The sequence below is a fragment of the Oncorhynchus clarkii genome, chromosome 2 (genome assembly GCF_045791955.1).
Source record: "Oncorhynchus clarkii lewisi isolate Uvic-CL-2024 chromosome 2, UVic_Ocla_1.0, whole genome shotgun sequence".
Taxonomy (NCBI): domain Eukaryota; kingdom Metazoa; phylum Chordata; class Actinopteri; order Salmoniformes; family Salmonidae; genus Oncorhynchus; species Oncorhynchus clarkii.
In genome coordinates this window covers 34,704,948-34,721,083 of record NC_092148.1, presented here as the reverse complement: position 1 = coordinate 34,721,083, position 16,136 = coordinate 34,704,948, and the positions used below count along the sequence as shown (strand labels likewise).

The 16,136-nt window shown below is 42.2% G+C and overlaps 1 protein-coding gene across 1 annotated transcript in view; it reads right to left on the bottom strand.

Annotated features, from left to right (window-relative positions):
- Positions 1–16,136, bottom strand: part of LOC139367080 (2-oxoisovalerate dehydrogenase subunit beta, mitochondrial-like) — a 74,391-nt gene that overhangs the window by 52,169 nt on the left and 6,086 nt on the right. Inside the window, exons 2-6 of the mRNA XM_071105101.1 lie at positions 10,804–10,881; positions 10,614–10,682; positions 8,060–8,193; positions 6,151–6,306; positions 4,969–5,077 (exon numbers count right to left, since the gene is read on the bottom strand). Coding sequence (XP_070961202.1) covers positions 4,969–5,077; positions 6,151–6,306; positions 8,060–8,193; positions 10,614–10,682; positions 10,804–10,881 — 546 coding nt within the window. The remainder of the gene's footprint in view (positions 1–4,968; positions 5,078–6,150; positions 6,307–8,059; positions 8,194–10,613; positions 10,683–10,803; positions 10,882–16,136) is intronic.

Sequence of the window (16,136 nt, the reverse complement as noted above, 5' to 3'; positions counted from 1 at the left end):
TGGAACTATTTGAGTCAGACAAGAGTTACTTCTCCTCAAAGAGATGCACCGAATCTCTCCCTCTCTGACGTGGTTTCATTAAGTCATAGACACTGTACACAATTTGGACCTGCATATCCCACTGTACCTCACAACCCTTTCAAGTTGCACACTCCACTCTCTATCCAACCAGGAGTGGTGCCTGAAAGTATATGGGTACCATAAACTGACCTCTCAAACTCTCTCGGACCTGTGTGACCTGGCTCTTATTGGTTGCCAAGGAAGTAGCTATGGCAGTTGCTAGGGGGCCAAACACCCTCCTGACTCTCCAGGTCTCACACTACACAGTCTCCAAGCAATTGCAGAAAGGGGAGCAAGCTCCTACACCTCAGCCCTGCCCAACAACTGGACTCCTCCATATCTCTGTGCACTCACACCATCCCACAAATCCACAAAGTGAGTTGTGACATCTGTATGTTGTTCTTCATAGTTAGTCGTATAACTGTTGAGCACTGCATGCTCTTACTACCAGACAGATTATTCCGCTAGGCTGTGTGTGGCATGCATGTCATAAATAATCTACATAATGACCTAACAGCTTCGGGTATTTGACAGTTGTTTGTTTTTTCATCAATTACATAGATTGAAAATAGCATTATTACTACAATATTACCCTCCAAGCTAATCATTAAGCTCGAGGCCCTGGGTCTGAACCCCGCCCTGTGCAACTGGGTCCTGGACTTCCTGATGGGCCACCCCCAGGTGGCGAAAGTAGGAAACATCACCTCCACTCCGCTGATCCTCAACACTGGGGCCCCACAAGGGCGCATGCTCAGCCCCCTCCTAAAATACCTCGTCACCCATGACTGCGTGGCCAGCACGCCTCCAACTCAATCATCAAGTTATCAGACGACACAACAGTAGTAGGCTTGATTACCAGCTATGACGAGACAGCCTGCAGGGAGGTGGTGAGGGCTCTGGGAGTGTGGTACCTGGGAAACAACCTCTCACTCAACGTCAACAAAACAAAGGAGATGATCGTGGACTACTTATGGAAACAGCAGAAGGTGCTGTTGGAATTCTTCAAGTTCCTTGGCATACACATCACAGACAAACTGAACTGGACCACCCACACAGACGGTGTGGTGAAGACGGCGCAACAGAGCCTCTTCAACCTCAGGAGGCTAAAGAAATTTGGCTTGTCACCTAAAACCCTCAAACTTTTACAGACACGATTGAAAGCATCCTGTCGGGCTGCATCACCGCAAGGTTCTCCAGAGGGTAGTGCGGTCAGCCCAATGTTTTACCGGGGGCAAACTACCCTACCCGCTATCATCCAGAAGGCAAGGTCAGTACAGGTGCATCAAAGCTGGGACAGAGAGAGTGAAAAACAGCTTCTATCTCGAGGCCATCAGACTGTTAAACAGCCATCACTAGCACATTAGAGGCTGCTGCCTATAGGCATAGACTAGGAATCACTTGCCACTTTAAGGAATGGAACGCTAGTCACTTTAATAATATTTACATATCTGGCATTACTCATCTCATATGCATATACTGTTTTCTATACTATTCTACAGTATCTTAGTCCGTTCCTCTCTGATATCGCTCATCCATTAGTATAAAGTCTTAATTCATTCCTACTTAGATTTGTTTACATTGCGTTGAAGATGGAAGTTTACATACACCTTAGCCAAATACATTTAAACTCAGTTTCACAAATCCTGACATTTAATCCGAATAAAAATTGCCTGTCTTAGGTCAGTTAGGATCACCACTTTATTTTAAGAATGTCAGAATAATAGTAGAGAGAATTATTTATTTCAGTTTTTGTTTCTTTCATCACATTCCCAATGGGTCAGAAGTTTGCATACACTCAATTAGTATTTGGTAGCATTGCCTTTAAATTGCTTAACTTTGGTCAAAACGTTTCAGGTAGCCTTCCACAAGCTTCCCAGAATAAGTTGGGTGAATTCTGGCCCAGTCCTCCTGACAGAACTGGTGTAACTGAGTCAGGTTTGTTGGCCTCCTTGCTCATACACACTTTTTAAGTTCTGCCCAACAATTTTCTATAGGATTGAGGTCAGGGCTTTGTATCTCCAATACCTTGACTTTGTTGTCCTTAAGCCATTTTGCCACAGCTTTGGAAGTATTCTTGGGGTCATTGTCCATTTGGAAGACCCATTTGCGACCAAGCTTCAACTTTCTGACTGATGTCTTGAGATGTTGCTTCAATATATCCAAATCAATTCCATCCTCATGAAGCAATCTATTTTGTGAAGTGCACCAGTCCCTCCTGCAGCAAAGCACGCCAACAACATGATGCTGCCACCCCCGTGCTTCAAGGTTGGGATGGTGTTCTTCTGCTTGCAAGCGTCCCCCTTTTTCCTCCAAACATAACGATGGTCATTATGGGCAGTTCTATTTTTGATTCATCAGACCAGAGGACATTTCTCCAAAAAGTATGATTTTTGACCGCATGTGCAAACCGTAGTCTTGCTTTTTTTATGTCAGTTTTGGAGAAGTGGCTTCTTCCTTGCTGAGGGGCCTTTCAGATTATGTCGATACAGGACTCGTTTTACAGTGGATATAGATACTTTTGTACCCGTTTCCTTCAGCATCTTCAAAAAGGTCCTTTGCTGTTGTTCTGGGATTGATTTGAACTTTTCGCACCAAAGTACGTTCCTCTCTAGGAGAGAGAATGCGTCTCCTTCCTGAGCGGTATGACGGCTGCGTGGTCCCATGGTGTTTATACTTGCGTACTATTGCTTGTACAGATGACCGTGGTACCTTCAGGCATTTGGAAATTGCTCCCAAGGATGAACAAAACTTGTGGAGGTCTACAATTTTTGGCTGATTTCTTTTGTTTCTCATGATGTCAAGGTAGGCCTTGAAATACATACAAAGGTACACCTCCAATTGACTCAAATTATGTCACTTAGCCTATCAGAAGATTCTAAAGCCATGACATAATTTTCTGGAATTTTCCAAGCTGTTTAAAGGCACAGTCAACTTCGTGTATGCAAACTTCTGACCCACTGGAATTGTGATACAGTGAATTATAAGTGAAAAAAATCTGTCAGTAAACAATTGTTGGAAAAATTATGTGTGTCATCATGCACAAAGTAGATGTCCTAACGGACTTGCCAAAACTATAGTTTAACCTCTAGGGTAGAGGGCAGCATTCAGAATTTTGGATGTAAAGCATGCCCAAATTAAACGGCCTGCTACTCGGGCCCAGAAGATATGATATGCATATAACTGGTAGATTTGGATAGAAAACACTCTAAAGTCTCTAAAATGTTAAAATACTGTTCGAGTATAACAGAACTGATTTAGCAGGCGAAAACCTGAGAAAAATCCAAGTAGTTTTTTTTTTGGTTTTGTGGTTTTCTATTCAATGCCATTACAGTATCCATTGACTTAGGACTCCATTTGCAGTTCCTATGCCTTCCACTAGATGTCAACCGTCTTTAGAAATCGTTTCAGGCTTGTATTCTTATAAATGAGGGAGTAAGACCAGTCTGAACGAGTGGACCCTAACGTGACGCAGAGTTTTTTCAGGAGCATGTGCATTTCTTGTTTACCTTTTATATTGACAACGTTATTGTCTGGTTGAAATTTTATAGATCATTTAGGCTAAAAAAACAACCTGAGGATTGAATATAAACATCGGTTGACATGTTCTATGAACTTTACGGATACAATTTGGATTTTTTTGTCTGATTGTTTTGACTGAGTTTGAGCCTGTGGATTACTGAAGAAAACGCGCTAACAAAACTGAGGTTTTTGGATATAAAGAGACTTAATCGAACAAAAGGAACATTTGAGTAAATTAATGTCTTCTGATTGCCACCATATGAAGAGGTAAAGGTAAGGGATTAATTTTATCTCTATTTCTGAGTTTTGTAACGCTGCTGCTTGGCTGGTTACTGTTTGTAATAATTTGTCAACTGGGCTATGTTCTGGGCTAGGTATGCTTTCGCCGAAAAGCATTTTATAAATATGACACTGTGGTTGGTTTAACAAGAAGTTCATCTTTAAACCTATGTAAAATATGTTTTGTTTTCTGAAGTTTTATAATGAGCATTTCTGTAATTGAATTTGCCACTCTGCAACCTCACTGGATGTTGGCCAGATGGGAGGGACGCTAGCGTCCCACATACCCTAGAGAGGTTAACAAGAAATGTATGAGGGGTTGAAAAACAAGTTAATGACTCCAACCTAAGTGCATGTAAACTTCCGACTTCAACTGTATGTTGTTAGATATTACTGCACTGTCGGAGCTAGAAGCACAAGAATTTCGCTACACCCGGAATAACATCTTCTAATCACGTGTATGTGACCAATAAAATTTTATTTGAACACAAACCCAGAAGAGACAGAGGGAAAAACGGACATAAGGCTCGTTTTGGATCGAATGGTTTTAATACCTGAGAAGAAAAATAATGTTCTGGGCATGACAACTTTCTAATGCCTTAATCAAAACAATCTCACAACTTAATTGAATAGACTCTTATCACCCAAAGCTGTGTGTGGAAATTATAGGCTTTGTTGAAAGGGATAATAAGAGGTCATTCTGTCGTGAAGGCCGTCGATCCCTGCTCTAAAAGCCAAAAAAAACGATGTAGGCCTGAGGCAGGCGCCTTAGCCAGCATGCTGCCAGTCCTGCCAGAGCTAGAGTGGACAGCCAGCCAGAGGACAGGACACAGGCCAGGCCAGAGGCTGTCAGCACTTTACGGCCCATTTGGACCAGCTGGTTCACACTTGCGATTGAATCTGTTGAACTCACTCACACTCAGCCCAGAGCCAAGCAGCCAGGACATAGTTTGTTTGCTGTTCTGTTCTGGCACAACAATAACAAGCCATCTGTCACCAAGGAGACAAAAGGCTGACAGAAGGTCATTGAGAATGCTTGAGGAAACTTGTTGTAAACACACCTCGCCTACAAACACACATCACCTGGGTCAGATGGGCTCTTTCACTCACCCGCTGCTCTGTAGAGGATCTTGGGCTCGAAGAATATGCAGGGGTTCTGATCTGCAATGCACGACAGCAGCAGTCCCTTACACTGGACCGGACCTCTGGGTATTACAACCTGGAGTGATATACATAGTACAATATTACCTTTTCCACACTAAATATCGTGCCAACCTGAACTGTACTGGCTCGGACATTTTCGTATAACGTTGTCCTTTTTCAGCACGGTTACAGCAACTATTAAGGCAGTGTACCCAGGACAACAGTACAGCCTTGACTTAGTAGTGCAAACAGGGTGTATCTGTACCAGAACAGACCATACTATTCAATTGATACGCACACAAACAACCCAGATCCAAACGATGTGCAATTGGGTGGAAAGCAGAAGCCGGCTTCCTCTATATCTGAGCAAGACATTTGAGCCTTCTCTCACCCCTTGCAGTGTTTATTACCTTGACCTTTGAAAAAGACAACAGAGGATGTTTACTGAATTGACTATGGCTGTAAAGCGCTAACTGGTGCTGTGATGCTTGGCTGCGTAGGAGAACTTTAGACTTTTATTCCTTTCATGATGGTGTGTGTGTGTGTGTGTGGGGGGGGGGGGTGAATCATATTTGACATTTTTAGCACGCACTCGTTTCCCTCCGAGCGCATGTGCCTTAAATGCCATCTTAAATCACACACGCTCACAGATCAGCCGGTTGAACCCCAGGTGACAGCACACGGCGTACAGTGAGTCAGGTATTTATTTGAGAGTCTGTGTGCTTAATTTCCCTTTCATTTCTATGGATGTAAAGCACAATGCAGCAGCCAGCAGGGTTTGGAAATTAAGGGAGTGGGTGCATGAATAGGTCAACAGCAATTTGAGGTAGACATTTTTCTACCCTCATCAAATCAACAATCCAAACAGTCCAGTAGGTGTTTTTGCAAGGTACATACACGGAGATCGACTACACCAAAATATATGTAATAAGTGCAGTGAAGTGAAGAGAGAGATTGGCTAACTGATACAAAGAGAAAGATGTGTGTGCCTTAGACCATAAAGACAGGCTCATTAAGGAAGGGGCAAGCAGTGCAGAAGTAAATATGTTATAAGGTGCTTTAAAAGTACATGTGAGGTGGAGAAGTGAGTGAGTGGAGGATGGGATGGAGGGAGAGAGGGAGGGAGGGAAATAGGGATGACTGTCTAACCTTGATGCCTGGGCAGTGGGCGAAGAAGGCCTCTGGACTCTGGGAATGGTAGAGCGAGCCGTGGCCCACGCAGCCCCACGGCGCCCGGATGGTGAGGTTCCCGCAGTCAAATAGGTTGCCGGAGCGATAGCGGTACTTTGCTGCTTCATTTACAATCTGAGGGCAGACAGACAGAGATACATAAATAATAACAAACACCACTCATCAAGTTGGTCAGTCACAGCTAGACATTCATAACAATACCTCAGTCCCCCATAACAGAAAGACTTGGACCTCACACGATTTTGTAGGCTCGGCCCTAATTTATGCCCAAGGACCAGTACGCCCTTCCCACCTCCGAGGGGCCAAAACTCTCCAACAGAAACCAGAGAATTGACTACTGAAATGTGTGTAAGATACCAAACATGGCTGACAGACAACAAAAAGTGTCTTCAGAATAGAACGCTATATGTATGATCTCTATGGTTACTTGCAGTTGTTCAGAGTGAACTCTGTCGACACTGTATAAAATTGTACTACCCAGCTGTCGTGTCTTTACTATCATTAAACTGAAGACTTTGTTTTTATCAAAGATTCTCTGTAATTAGCTACTCGATTAAACTGAATAATCATGTAACTGTAATTAACTAGGAAGTTGGGGCACCAAGGAAAGTATTCAGATTACAAAGTTATAATTTCCCAATATAACCATTCAGATATTTTCATATCTGATCAATGGTCTTCTGATTAATTATTTATTTATTTTACCTCACGTTAGTCTCATTCCAAACGTCGTAAATTGTTGGTTATCTGCACAAACCTAGTCTTCACTATGAGTCATCCATACATCAATTGTCTTAAATCATTTATTTATTACCAACTAAGTAATTCACAGAAATGCATAAACAAACAGTAAATATGGTTACATGAAATTATAGAATGTGCCCTATCATATAAAACAGGTGAATAACTCCAAGTCCCTAGGAACCTGATTTCAGAACCATTTCCCCCCTATGTATTCACGGTTGACAGAACCTGACCCTTCCACTGGTGGTATCCAAGGCTCTATTTCATCTAATATTCAGGTAGACAATTCTTTCTTGATTTTATGCATCTCTGGGGGCCATGTTGGATTCCCTCGTTTTAATTGAGAGTACAGAGAGAGTAGTGTGTGTGTGTGTGTGTGTGTGTGTGTGTGTGAGTGATTCAACGCGCCTGGCATGCCATTTTACTCTGTAGCAATATGGCAGCAGTCTGAAATATCTCATCATTATCAACATTCAGCGGTTTTTCGGTTGCCTTGACAAGGGAGGGAAACTCATTGGTCTTTGGGATGCGGATATGCTGCCTGGAAACGAGTTCCAGGTCAGTGCATTAAAGTCCCATTGCTATCTTCTGAGGTAGACTCACTACCCTAGTATTATCTTTGAGCAAATTTTTACAGTGAGGGAGGCATAGTTCGGGCAGATTTCCGGTGTCAATTTCCTGTCTTTCAAACATCAGCTGTGCTATTTAGAGTGGAAATGCGTCAGCAGATAGTGTTAAAAGCTAGTGTGTGGTTGGCATCTGGCCAAATTGCACCTCAATTATAATGTTTTGCTTTTTTGACAGCGTTTGATTACAACTTGATTGTGTGGAAGCCTAATCACTTATGAGCAGAGAACTCACTAGGGAAAATATTATATTTACACTAATTACACAAGATTGACATGGACGCAGATGAAGCAGGTGTTTGTTGGTGGGTGAAAACATATGCATGAATGAAGCAGAAGTGGGAAATGGATCCCAGTAGTCCCCGATCAAATCTGTTCCTGTCACACAAGAGGCTGGACTATGAAAATAACAAATAAAACCATCTGCGTAAGCAAACAGGCAAACAAGTGACTGAGAAATTACACTTCATGCACAGCGCGCAGTCAGACTGGCTCACCTGGTCGAAGGCAGGGTAAATGTAGTCGGCAAACTGGATCTCAGCGATGGCCGTGGCACCGGCAACTGCCGCACCGATTCCAAATCCCACAATGCCTTGCTCACACAGAGGAGTGTTGAAGACACGGTCTTTACCTGGAGAGAGAAAGAGGGTTACTCAGTTATCTGCCAAGGGGGCTGATGACAACAAATAACAGCACACCCATATCAACCAAAGGAAAGAGTTAATGCTCTGCATTGCTGACTAATCACTTCCAAAACATCCACTCATTCCTTTTCAATTAGGGATGAAATCCAAGAAAAATACAGTGTAATAGGACAATGATGGATGACAAGGTTTGTCAGTCACTCCCCTACCCAACACTTGCTTCATAAGTGTGTTAATTCATTGCAGCGTCTCCTTAAAATAGCATCCGGACTTAAAATAAGTGACATTCAGAGAGAGAGAGAGATGACTGCACCTCAACTGGAGCAAATTAGGCTGTGATGCACTAAAAAGCCCTAGTCTGAATAATAAACAAAAACTATTTTTCCATCCTGCACTCTATAATCTTGACCGGGAGCCGCAGGACTGGGGCTCTACATTTTGGGAGGAATGTTATTTTGGTTCCTTTGCTTTGTTTAATTGCCAAGAAGCAAGCATTTTCTTTCATTGGTCCCTCCAAACCTCTTTTCTGCCCACTTCTCACCAAAAACCGGACACCATTAGAGCCCTACAAGCCCTCAGAAATGAAGAATTAGGCCAACCTGTCAGTCCAATCAGAATCCTGTGTACTTGTAAAACACAGCCAGAGTATACAACAAATAAATCTGGTGGTCAATGAGTGACACAGTGAGCTCCAAATGTGTTGGGGACAGTGAGAATGCTTTGTCGTCGTTTTGGCTCTGTAATCCAGAACTTTGTATTTGAAATGATACAATGACTATGGTGTTAAAGTGCAGACGGTATCTTCATCTATATCGGGTGAACCGTTTAAAAATGACAGTGCTTTTTACAGTCTCCCTATTTTAGGGGACCACAAGTTCACTTGTGTATTAAAGTAGTCAAAAGTTTAGTATTTGATCCTATATTCCAACCATTACATCACAGCGTGACTCTACAAACTTGATGGGTGCATTTTCTGTTTGTTTTTGGTTGTGTTACAGGTGATGTATCGTGTCATTTTGGAGTCACTTCTACATGAATGTGGATGCTACCATGATTACGGATAGTCCTGAATGAATCGAATAATGATGAGTGACAATGTTAGACGCACAAATATCATACCCTCAAGACACGCTAACCTCTGACCATTACGATAAGAGGGGAGGTTATCATTTTTTCACTCAATGTGGAAGTGTTCATAAACATTCTATTCTTATTTACAATAAAAGTGACTCCAAAATGACATAATACATTACTTACCATTCATTTCATTTGGGCACAAACTAATCTGAAACACGATCAAAACATACAGCAAATGCATCCAACAAGTTTGTCACAGGCCTGATTTAAACATTGCCTGCTAGGAATATGGGATCAAATACTAAACTTTTGACAACTTTAATACACATAAGTGAATTTGTCCCAATACTTTTGGAGCTCACATTTGAGGAATATGCACTGCACTTGCACATGTTTGAGGCATCTATTAGCTAGTCATTCATGATTCTCATTTTCATTTAGGAGAAATAGAAAGACCGAGGTCGAAGTGGCTAGTCGTTTACAGGTGAACGGCGCAGGAGACACTTCCTGTGCGCACGCTACTCAGTGGAGGAGTAATGCATCACTTTGGTGAATGAGTCAGTCAGCCACACAAATAGAGATCAGGATACTTCCCATAAACCTGCATGTAGTATAATGGTAGAGAGAGGGGGATAATAAAAAAATAAAAAATCCCTCTCCGCCATCTACCTCCCTTAGACGAGATTAAAAATAATGATCCCTAGCAGAAGGTCAACACATCTGACGTCAATGACAACAAAAGACAGCAGAGAGGGAGACGTGCATTGGCTTTTCCAAAACCTAATCATACATTTCCACCTAGTCAGGGGTGAATCACGACTGGTTTCCACATTATGGAGTTGAGGGTAAAGAATTCTACATTATGAGGAGGCAGCACACAAAAGATATAATGGCCATTTCAAAACCCGCATATTTGTAGCAGCAGTACACCTGCACAAGTCAATCCATAATTTCATATTAGGATAATAAGAGAAGGAATACAACTGTGCAATGAATAGCCTAACAGTATGCATGGGCATAGCTGACAAAAATGATTACTACTATATGAAAAAAAAGTTTCTGTAGAAATGCGTCTCCTTGCCATCAACAATTGTAAGCAAGCACAGCTGTGTCAGGACTATCACACACACATGCAAAGTAACGCACACAATTTTGGAGTTTTGACCAATAGGTGTATGCACATACACACACACAGAGTTTTGACCAACAAGGGCATGAAAATGATCCTCGGCTGCCATCTGGTGGCATCACAATGTCATTAACATTAATCAGCACAAACATACTGATTTATTTGTCTAAAATGGTAAGGGGAAACGATTCGGCCTCTTACCATATTTGTCTCGGAGACCCACGGTGCAACGAAATACTCCACCAAAGGCGACATCCTCCCCAAAGATGACTGAAGCACAGATACATCTCATTGATTGACACAGTAATACATAAACCTAATATTTCTAAATTGCATGTGTTTCAAGATATTGATGAATACATGAAATGACTACCCAGACCAGTTTAATTACCTGCGGTTGGGTCGCTGGCGAGAGTGTTGTCCAAGGCACTGGTCACAGACTGAAATAAATTCATTTTTGTAGTGGGGCCTACAAGAAGTTGGGAGAATTTTATTGAACGATTAAAGTGCAAACAGAAACGATTTGAATTCCATATTTTTGAAATATACATACACACATACACACATATAGAGAGAGAATTTGTAATGTACAGATGGAATCGTTTAATTAATAAATTGAAGTTGTATTTAATTTGAAACTGAATGAATATTGCATTCAGATTTCAAACGAGGTTAATATTAAAATTCTATATTTATATAATCAGTTTCAATATGGTAAATATCGCATTCATTGTGTGTGTACCAAGTTCAAACTATAATTTCCAATTTTAACAAAGGTTTATATACTCAACTTCTCAAGACGCATTTCAAGATTCTACTCTGACCTCTTTACAAGGAACACATGAGTGCCTAAGTTGAAAAATGTAGGCACACAAAAAGGTATTTAGGAGAACAATGAAAAATACATTCTAGCCGCACTGGCACTCCCTATATTTTTACATCAGGATGCACAGCAAAATATTTGGCACATACAGTGCCTTGCGAAAGTATTCGGCCCCCTTGAACTTTGCGACCTTTTGCCACATTTCAGGCTTCAAACATAAAGATATAAAACTGTATTTTTTTGTGAAGAATCAACAACAAGTGGGACACAATCATGAAGTGGAACGACATTTATTGGATATTTCAAACTTTTTTAACAAATCAAAAACTGAAAAATTAGGCGTGCAAAATTATTCAGCCCCTTTACTTTCAGTGCAGCAAACTCTCTCCAGAAGTTCAATGAGGATCTCTGAATGATCCAATGTTGACCTAAATGACTAATGATGATAAATACAATCCACCTGTGTGTAATCAAGTCTCCGTATAAATGCACCTGCACTGTGATAGTCTCAGAGGTCCGTTAAAAGCGCAGAGAGCATCATGAAGAACAAGGAACACACCAGGCAGGTCCGAGATACTGTTGTGAAGAAGTTTAAATCCGGATTTGGATACAAAAAGATTTCCCAAGCTTTAAACATCCCAAGGAGCACTGTGCAAGCGATAATATTGAAATGGAAGGAGTATCAGACCACTGCAAATCTACCAAGACCTGGCCGTCCCTCTAAACTTTCAGCTCATACAAGGAGAAGACTGATCAGAGATCAGAGACTGGGACGGAGATTTGTCTTCCAACAAGACAATGATCCAAAACATAAAGCAAAATCTACAATGGAATGGTTCAAAAATAAACATATCCAGGTGTTAGAATGGCCAAGTCAAAGTCCAGACCTGAATCCAATCGAGAATCTGTGGAAAGAACTGAAAACTGCTGTTCACAAATGCTCTCCATCCAACCTCACTGAGCTCAAGCTGTTTTGCAAGGAGGAATGGGAAAAAATGTCAGTCTCTCGATGTGCAAAACTGATAGAGACATACCCCAAGCGACTTACAGCTGTAATCGCAGCAAAAGGTGGCGCTACAAAGTATTAACTTAAGGGGGCTGAATAATTTTGCACGCCCAATTTTTCAGTTTTTGACTTGTTAAAAAAGTTTGAAATATCCAATAAATGTCGTTCCACTTCATGATTGTGTCCCACTTGTTGTTGATTCTTCACAAAAAAATAGTTTTATATCTTTATGTTTGAAGCCTGAAATGTGGCAAAAGGTCGCAAAGTTCAAGGGGGCCGAATACTTTCGCAAGGCACTGTATGCGAGTAACCATGTCGCACTTCAGCATTCAGATTGGTTCTTTTAAATTAATTTGGAGAACTGAATTTACAGAGACAACATTCTGGTACTTTGCCATCAAAGAATGCTAGAAGAGAACAGAGAATCAAATGCTGTGTTAAACAGGTTTCTGGCAGTTTCTGAAGCCAATGTTGCCAATTATTTTAATGATTACTTAAATTGGCAAAGTGAGCAAACTTAGGCAGGAAATGCCAACAACGAACAGTGAGCCATCATACTCATACATAAAAAGAAATATTGAAAGAAAAGCAATGTAAGTTGGAATTTTAGTAAAGTTAGTGTGGGAGAGGTGGAGACAATATTGTTATCGATCAATAATGACAAACCTGGCATTGACAACTTTGATGGAAATATGCAGAGGATGGTAGCACACTCTACGGCCACTCCTGTGTCATATCTTTAAATCGAAACCAAGAGGAAAGTCTTTGTCCTCAGGCCTGGAGGGAAGCCAAAGTTATTCCGCAACCCAAGAGTGTTAAAGCGGCCTTTTCTGGTTAACAGCAGCCCTATCAGCTTGCTACCAACTCTCAGCAAACTGGTGGAAAACATTGTGTTTGACCAAATACAATTCCATTTAACAACAGACTTTCAGCATGCTTATAGAGAAAGGCACTCAACATGTGCTGCACTGACGAATGACTGAAGATTGGTTTGTTTGAAAGAAATGTACAATAGGAAGATTGTGGGAGCTGTACTGTTAGATACATTTGAAGTCAGAATTTACATACATCTTAGCCAAATACATTTAAACACAGTTTTTCCACAATTCCTGACATTTAATCCTAGTAAAAAGTCCCCGTCTTAGGTCAGTTAGGATCACCACTTTATTTTAGGAATGTGAAATGGCAGAATAAGAGAGAATGATATATTTCAGCTTTTATTCCTTTCATCACATTCCCAGTTGGTCAGAAGTTTACATACACACAATTAATATTTGGTAGCATTGCCTTTAAATTGCTTAACTTGGGTCAAACGTTTCAGGTAGCCTTCCACAAGCTTCCCACAATAAGTTGGGTGAATTTTGGCCCATTCCTCCTGACAGAGCTGGTGTAACTGAGTCAGGTTTGTAGGCCTCCTTGCTCGCACACGCTTTTTCAGTTCTGCCCACATATTTTCTATAGGATTGAGGTCAGGGCTTTGTGATGGCCACTCCAATACCTTGACTTTGTTGTCCTTAAGCCATTTTGCCACAACTTTGGAAGTATGCTTGCGGTCATTGTCCATTTGGAAGACCCATTTGCGACCAAGATTTTAACTTCCTGACTGATGTCTTGAGATGTTGCTTCAATATATTCACATAATTTCCCTTCCTCATGATGCCATCTATTTTGTGAAGTGCACCAGTCCCTACAGTAGCAAAGCAACCCCACAACATGATGCTGCCACCCCCGTGCTTCACGGTTGGGATGGTGTCATTCGGCTTGCCAGCGTCCCCCTTTTTCCTCCAAACATAACGATGGTCATTATGGCCAAAAAGTTATATTTTTGTTTCATCAGACCAGAGGACATTTCTCCAAGAAGTACAATCTTTGTCCCCATGTGCAGTTGCAAATCGTAGTCTGGCTTTTTTATGGCGGTTTTAGAGCAGTGGCTTCTTCCTTGCTGAGCGGCCTTTCAGGGTATATCGACACAGGACTCGTTTTACTGTGGATATAGATACTTTTGTACCCGTTTCCCGTAATCTCTAGGAGAGAGAACTCCTTCCTGAGAGGGAAGACAGCTGTGTGGTCCCATGGTGTTTATACTTGCGTACTTTTGTTTGTACAGATGAACGTGGTACCTTCAGGCGTTTGGAAATTGCTCCCAAGGATTAACCAGACTTGTGGAGGTCCACAATTTTGTTCTGAGGTCTTGCCTGATTTCTTTTGATTTCAAGCAAAGAGGAACTGCGTTTGAAGGTAGGCCTTGAAATACATCCACAGGTACACCTGCAAATGACTTAAATTATGTAAATTAGAAGCTTCTAAAATCGGGACATCATTTTCTGGAATTTTCCAAGCTGTTTAAAGGCACAGTCAACTTAGTGTATGTAAACTTCTGACCACTAGAATTGTGATAGTGAATTAGAAGTGAAATAATCTGTCTGTAAACAACTGGTGGAAAAATTACTTGTGTCATACACACACTTTTTTGGTTACTACATGATTACATATGTGTTATTTCATAGTTTTGATGTCTTGAATATTATTCCACAATGTAGAAAAGAGTAAAAATAAAGAAAAACCCTTGAATGAACTGAATTTAACTGGTACGGTATGTGTACGGCACATGCTTCAAGAGGGCCACCATTGTTCCTGTTCCCAAGAAAGCTAAGGTAACTGAGCTAAACGACTACCGCCCCGTAGCACTCACTTCCGTCATCATGAAGTGCTTTGAGAGACTAGTCAAGGACCATATCACCTCCAGCCTACCTGACACCCTAGACCCACTCCAATTTGCTTACCGCCCAAATAGGTCCACAGACGATGCAATCTCAACCACACTGCACACTGCCCTAACCCATCTGGACAAGAGGAATACCTATGTGAGAATGCTGTTCATCGACTACAGCTCGGCATTCAACACCATAGTGCCCTCCAAGCCCGTCATCGAGCTCGAGACCCTGGGTCTCGACCCCGCCCTGTGCAACTGGGTACTGTACTTCCTGACGGGCCGCCCCCAGGTGGTGAGGGTAGGCATCTCCACCCCGCTGATCCTCAACACTGGGGCCCCACAAGGGTGCGTTCTGAGCCCTCTCCTGTACTCCCTGTTCACCCACGACTGTGTGGCCACGCACGCCTCCAACTCAATCATCAAGTTTGCGGACGACACAACAGTGGTAGGCTTGATTACCAACAACGACGAGACGGCCTACAGGGAGGAGGTGATGGCCCTCGGAGTGTGGTGTCAGGAAAATAACCCCACACTCAACGTCAACAAAACTAAGGAGATGATTGTGGACTTCAGGAAACAGCAGAGGGAACACCCCCCTATCCACATCGATGGAACAGTAGTGGAGAGGGTAGTAAGTTTTAAGTTCCTCGGCGTACACATCACAGACAAACTGAATTGGTCCACCCACACAGACAGCATCGTGAAGAAGGCGCAGCAGCGCCTCTTCAACCTCAGGAGGCTGAAGAAATTTGGCTTGTCACCAAAAGCACACAAACTTCTACAGATGCACAATCAAGAGCATCCTGTCGGGCTGTATCACCGCCTGGTACGGCAACTGCTCCGCCCACAACCGTAAGGCTCTCCAGAGGGTAGTGAGGTCTGCACAACGCATCACCGGGGGCAAACTACCTGCCCTCCAGGACACCTACACCACCCGATGTCACAGGAAGGCCATAAAGATCATCAAGGACAACAACCACCCGAGCCACTGCCTGTTCACCTCGCTATCATCCAGAAGGCGAGGTCAGTACAGGTGCATCAAAGCTGGGACCGAGAGACTGAAAAACAGCTTCTATCTCAAGGCCATCAGACTGTTAAACAGCCACCACTAACATTGAGTGGCTGCTGCCAACACACTGACTCAACTCCAGCCACTTTAATAATGGGAATTGATGGGAAATG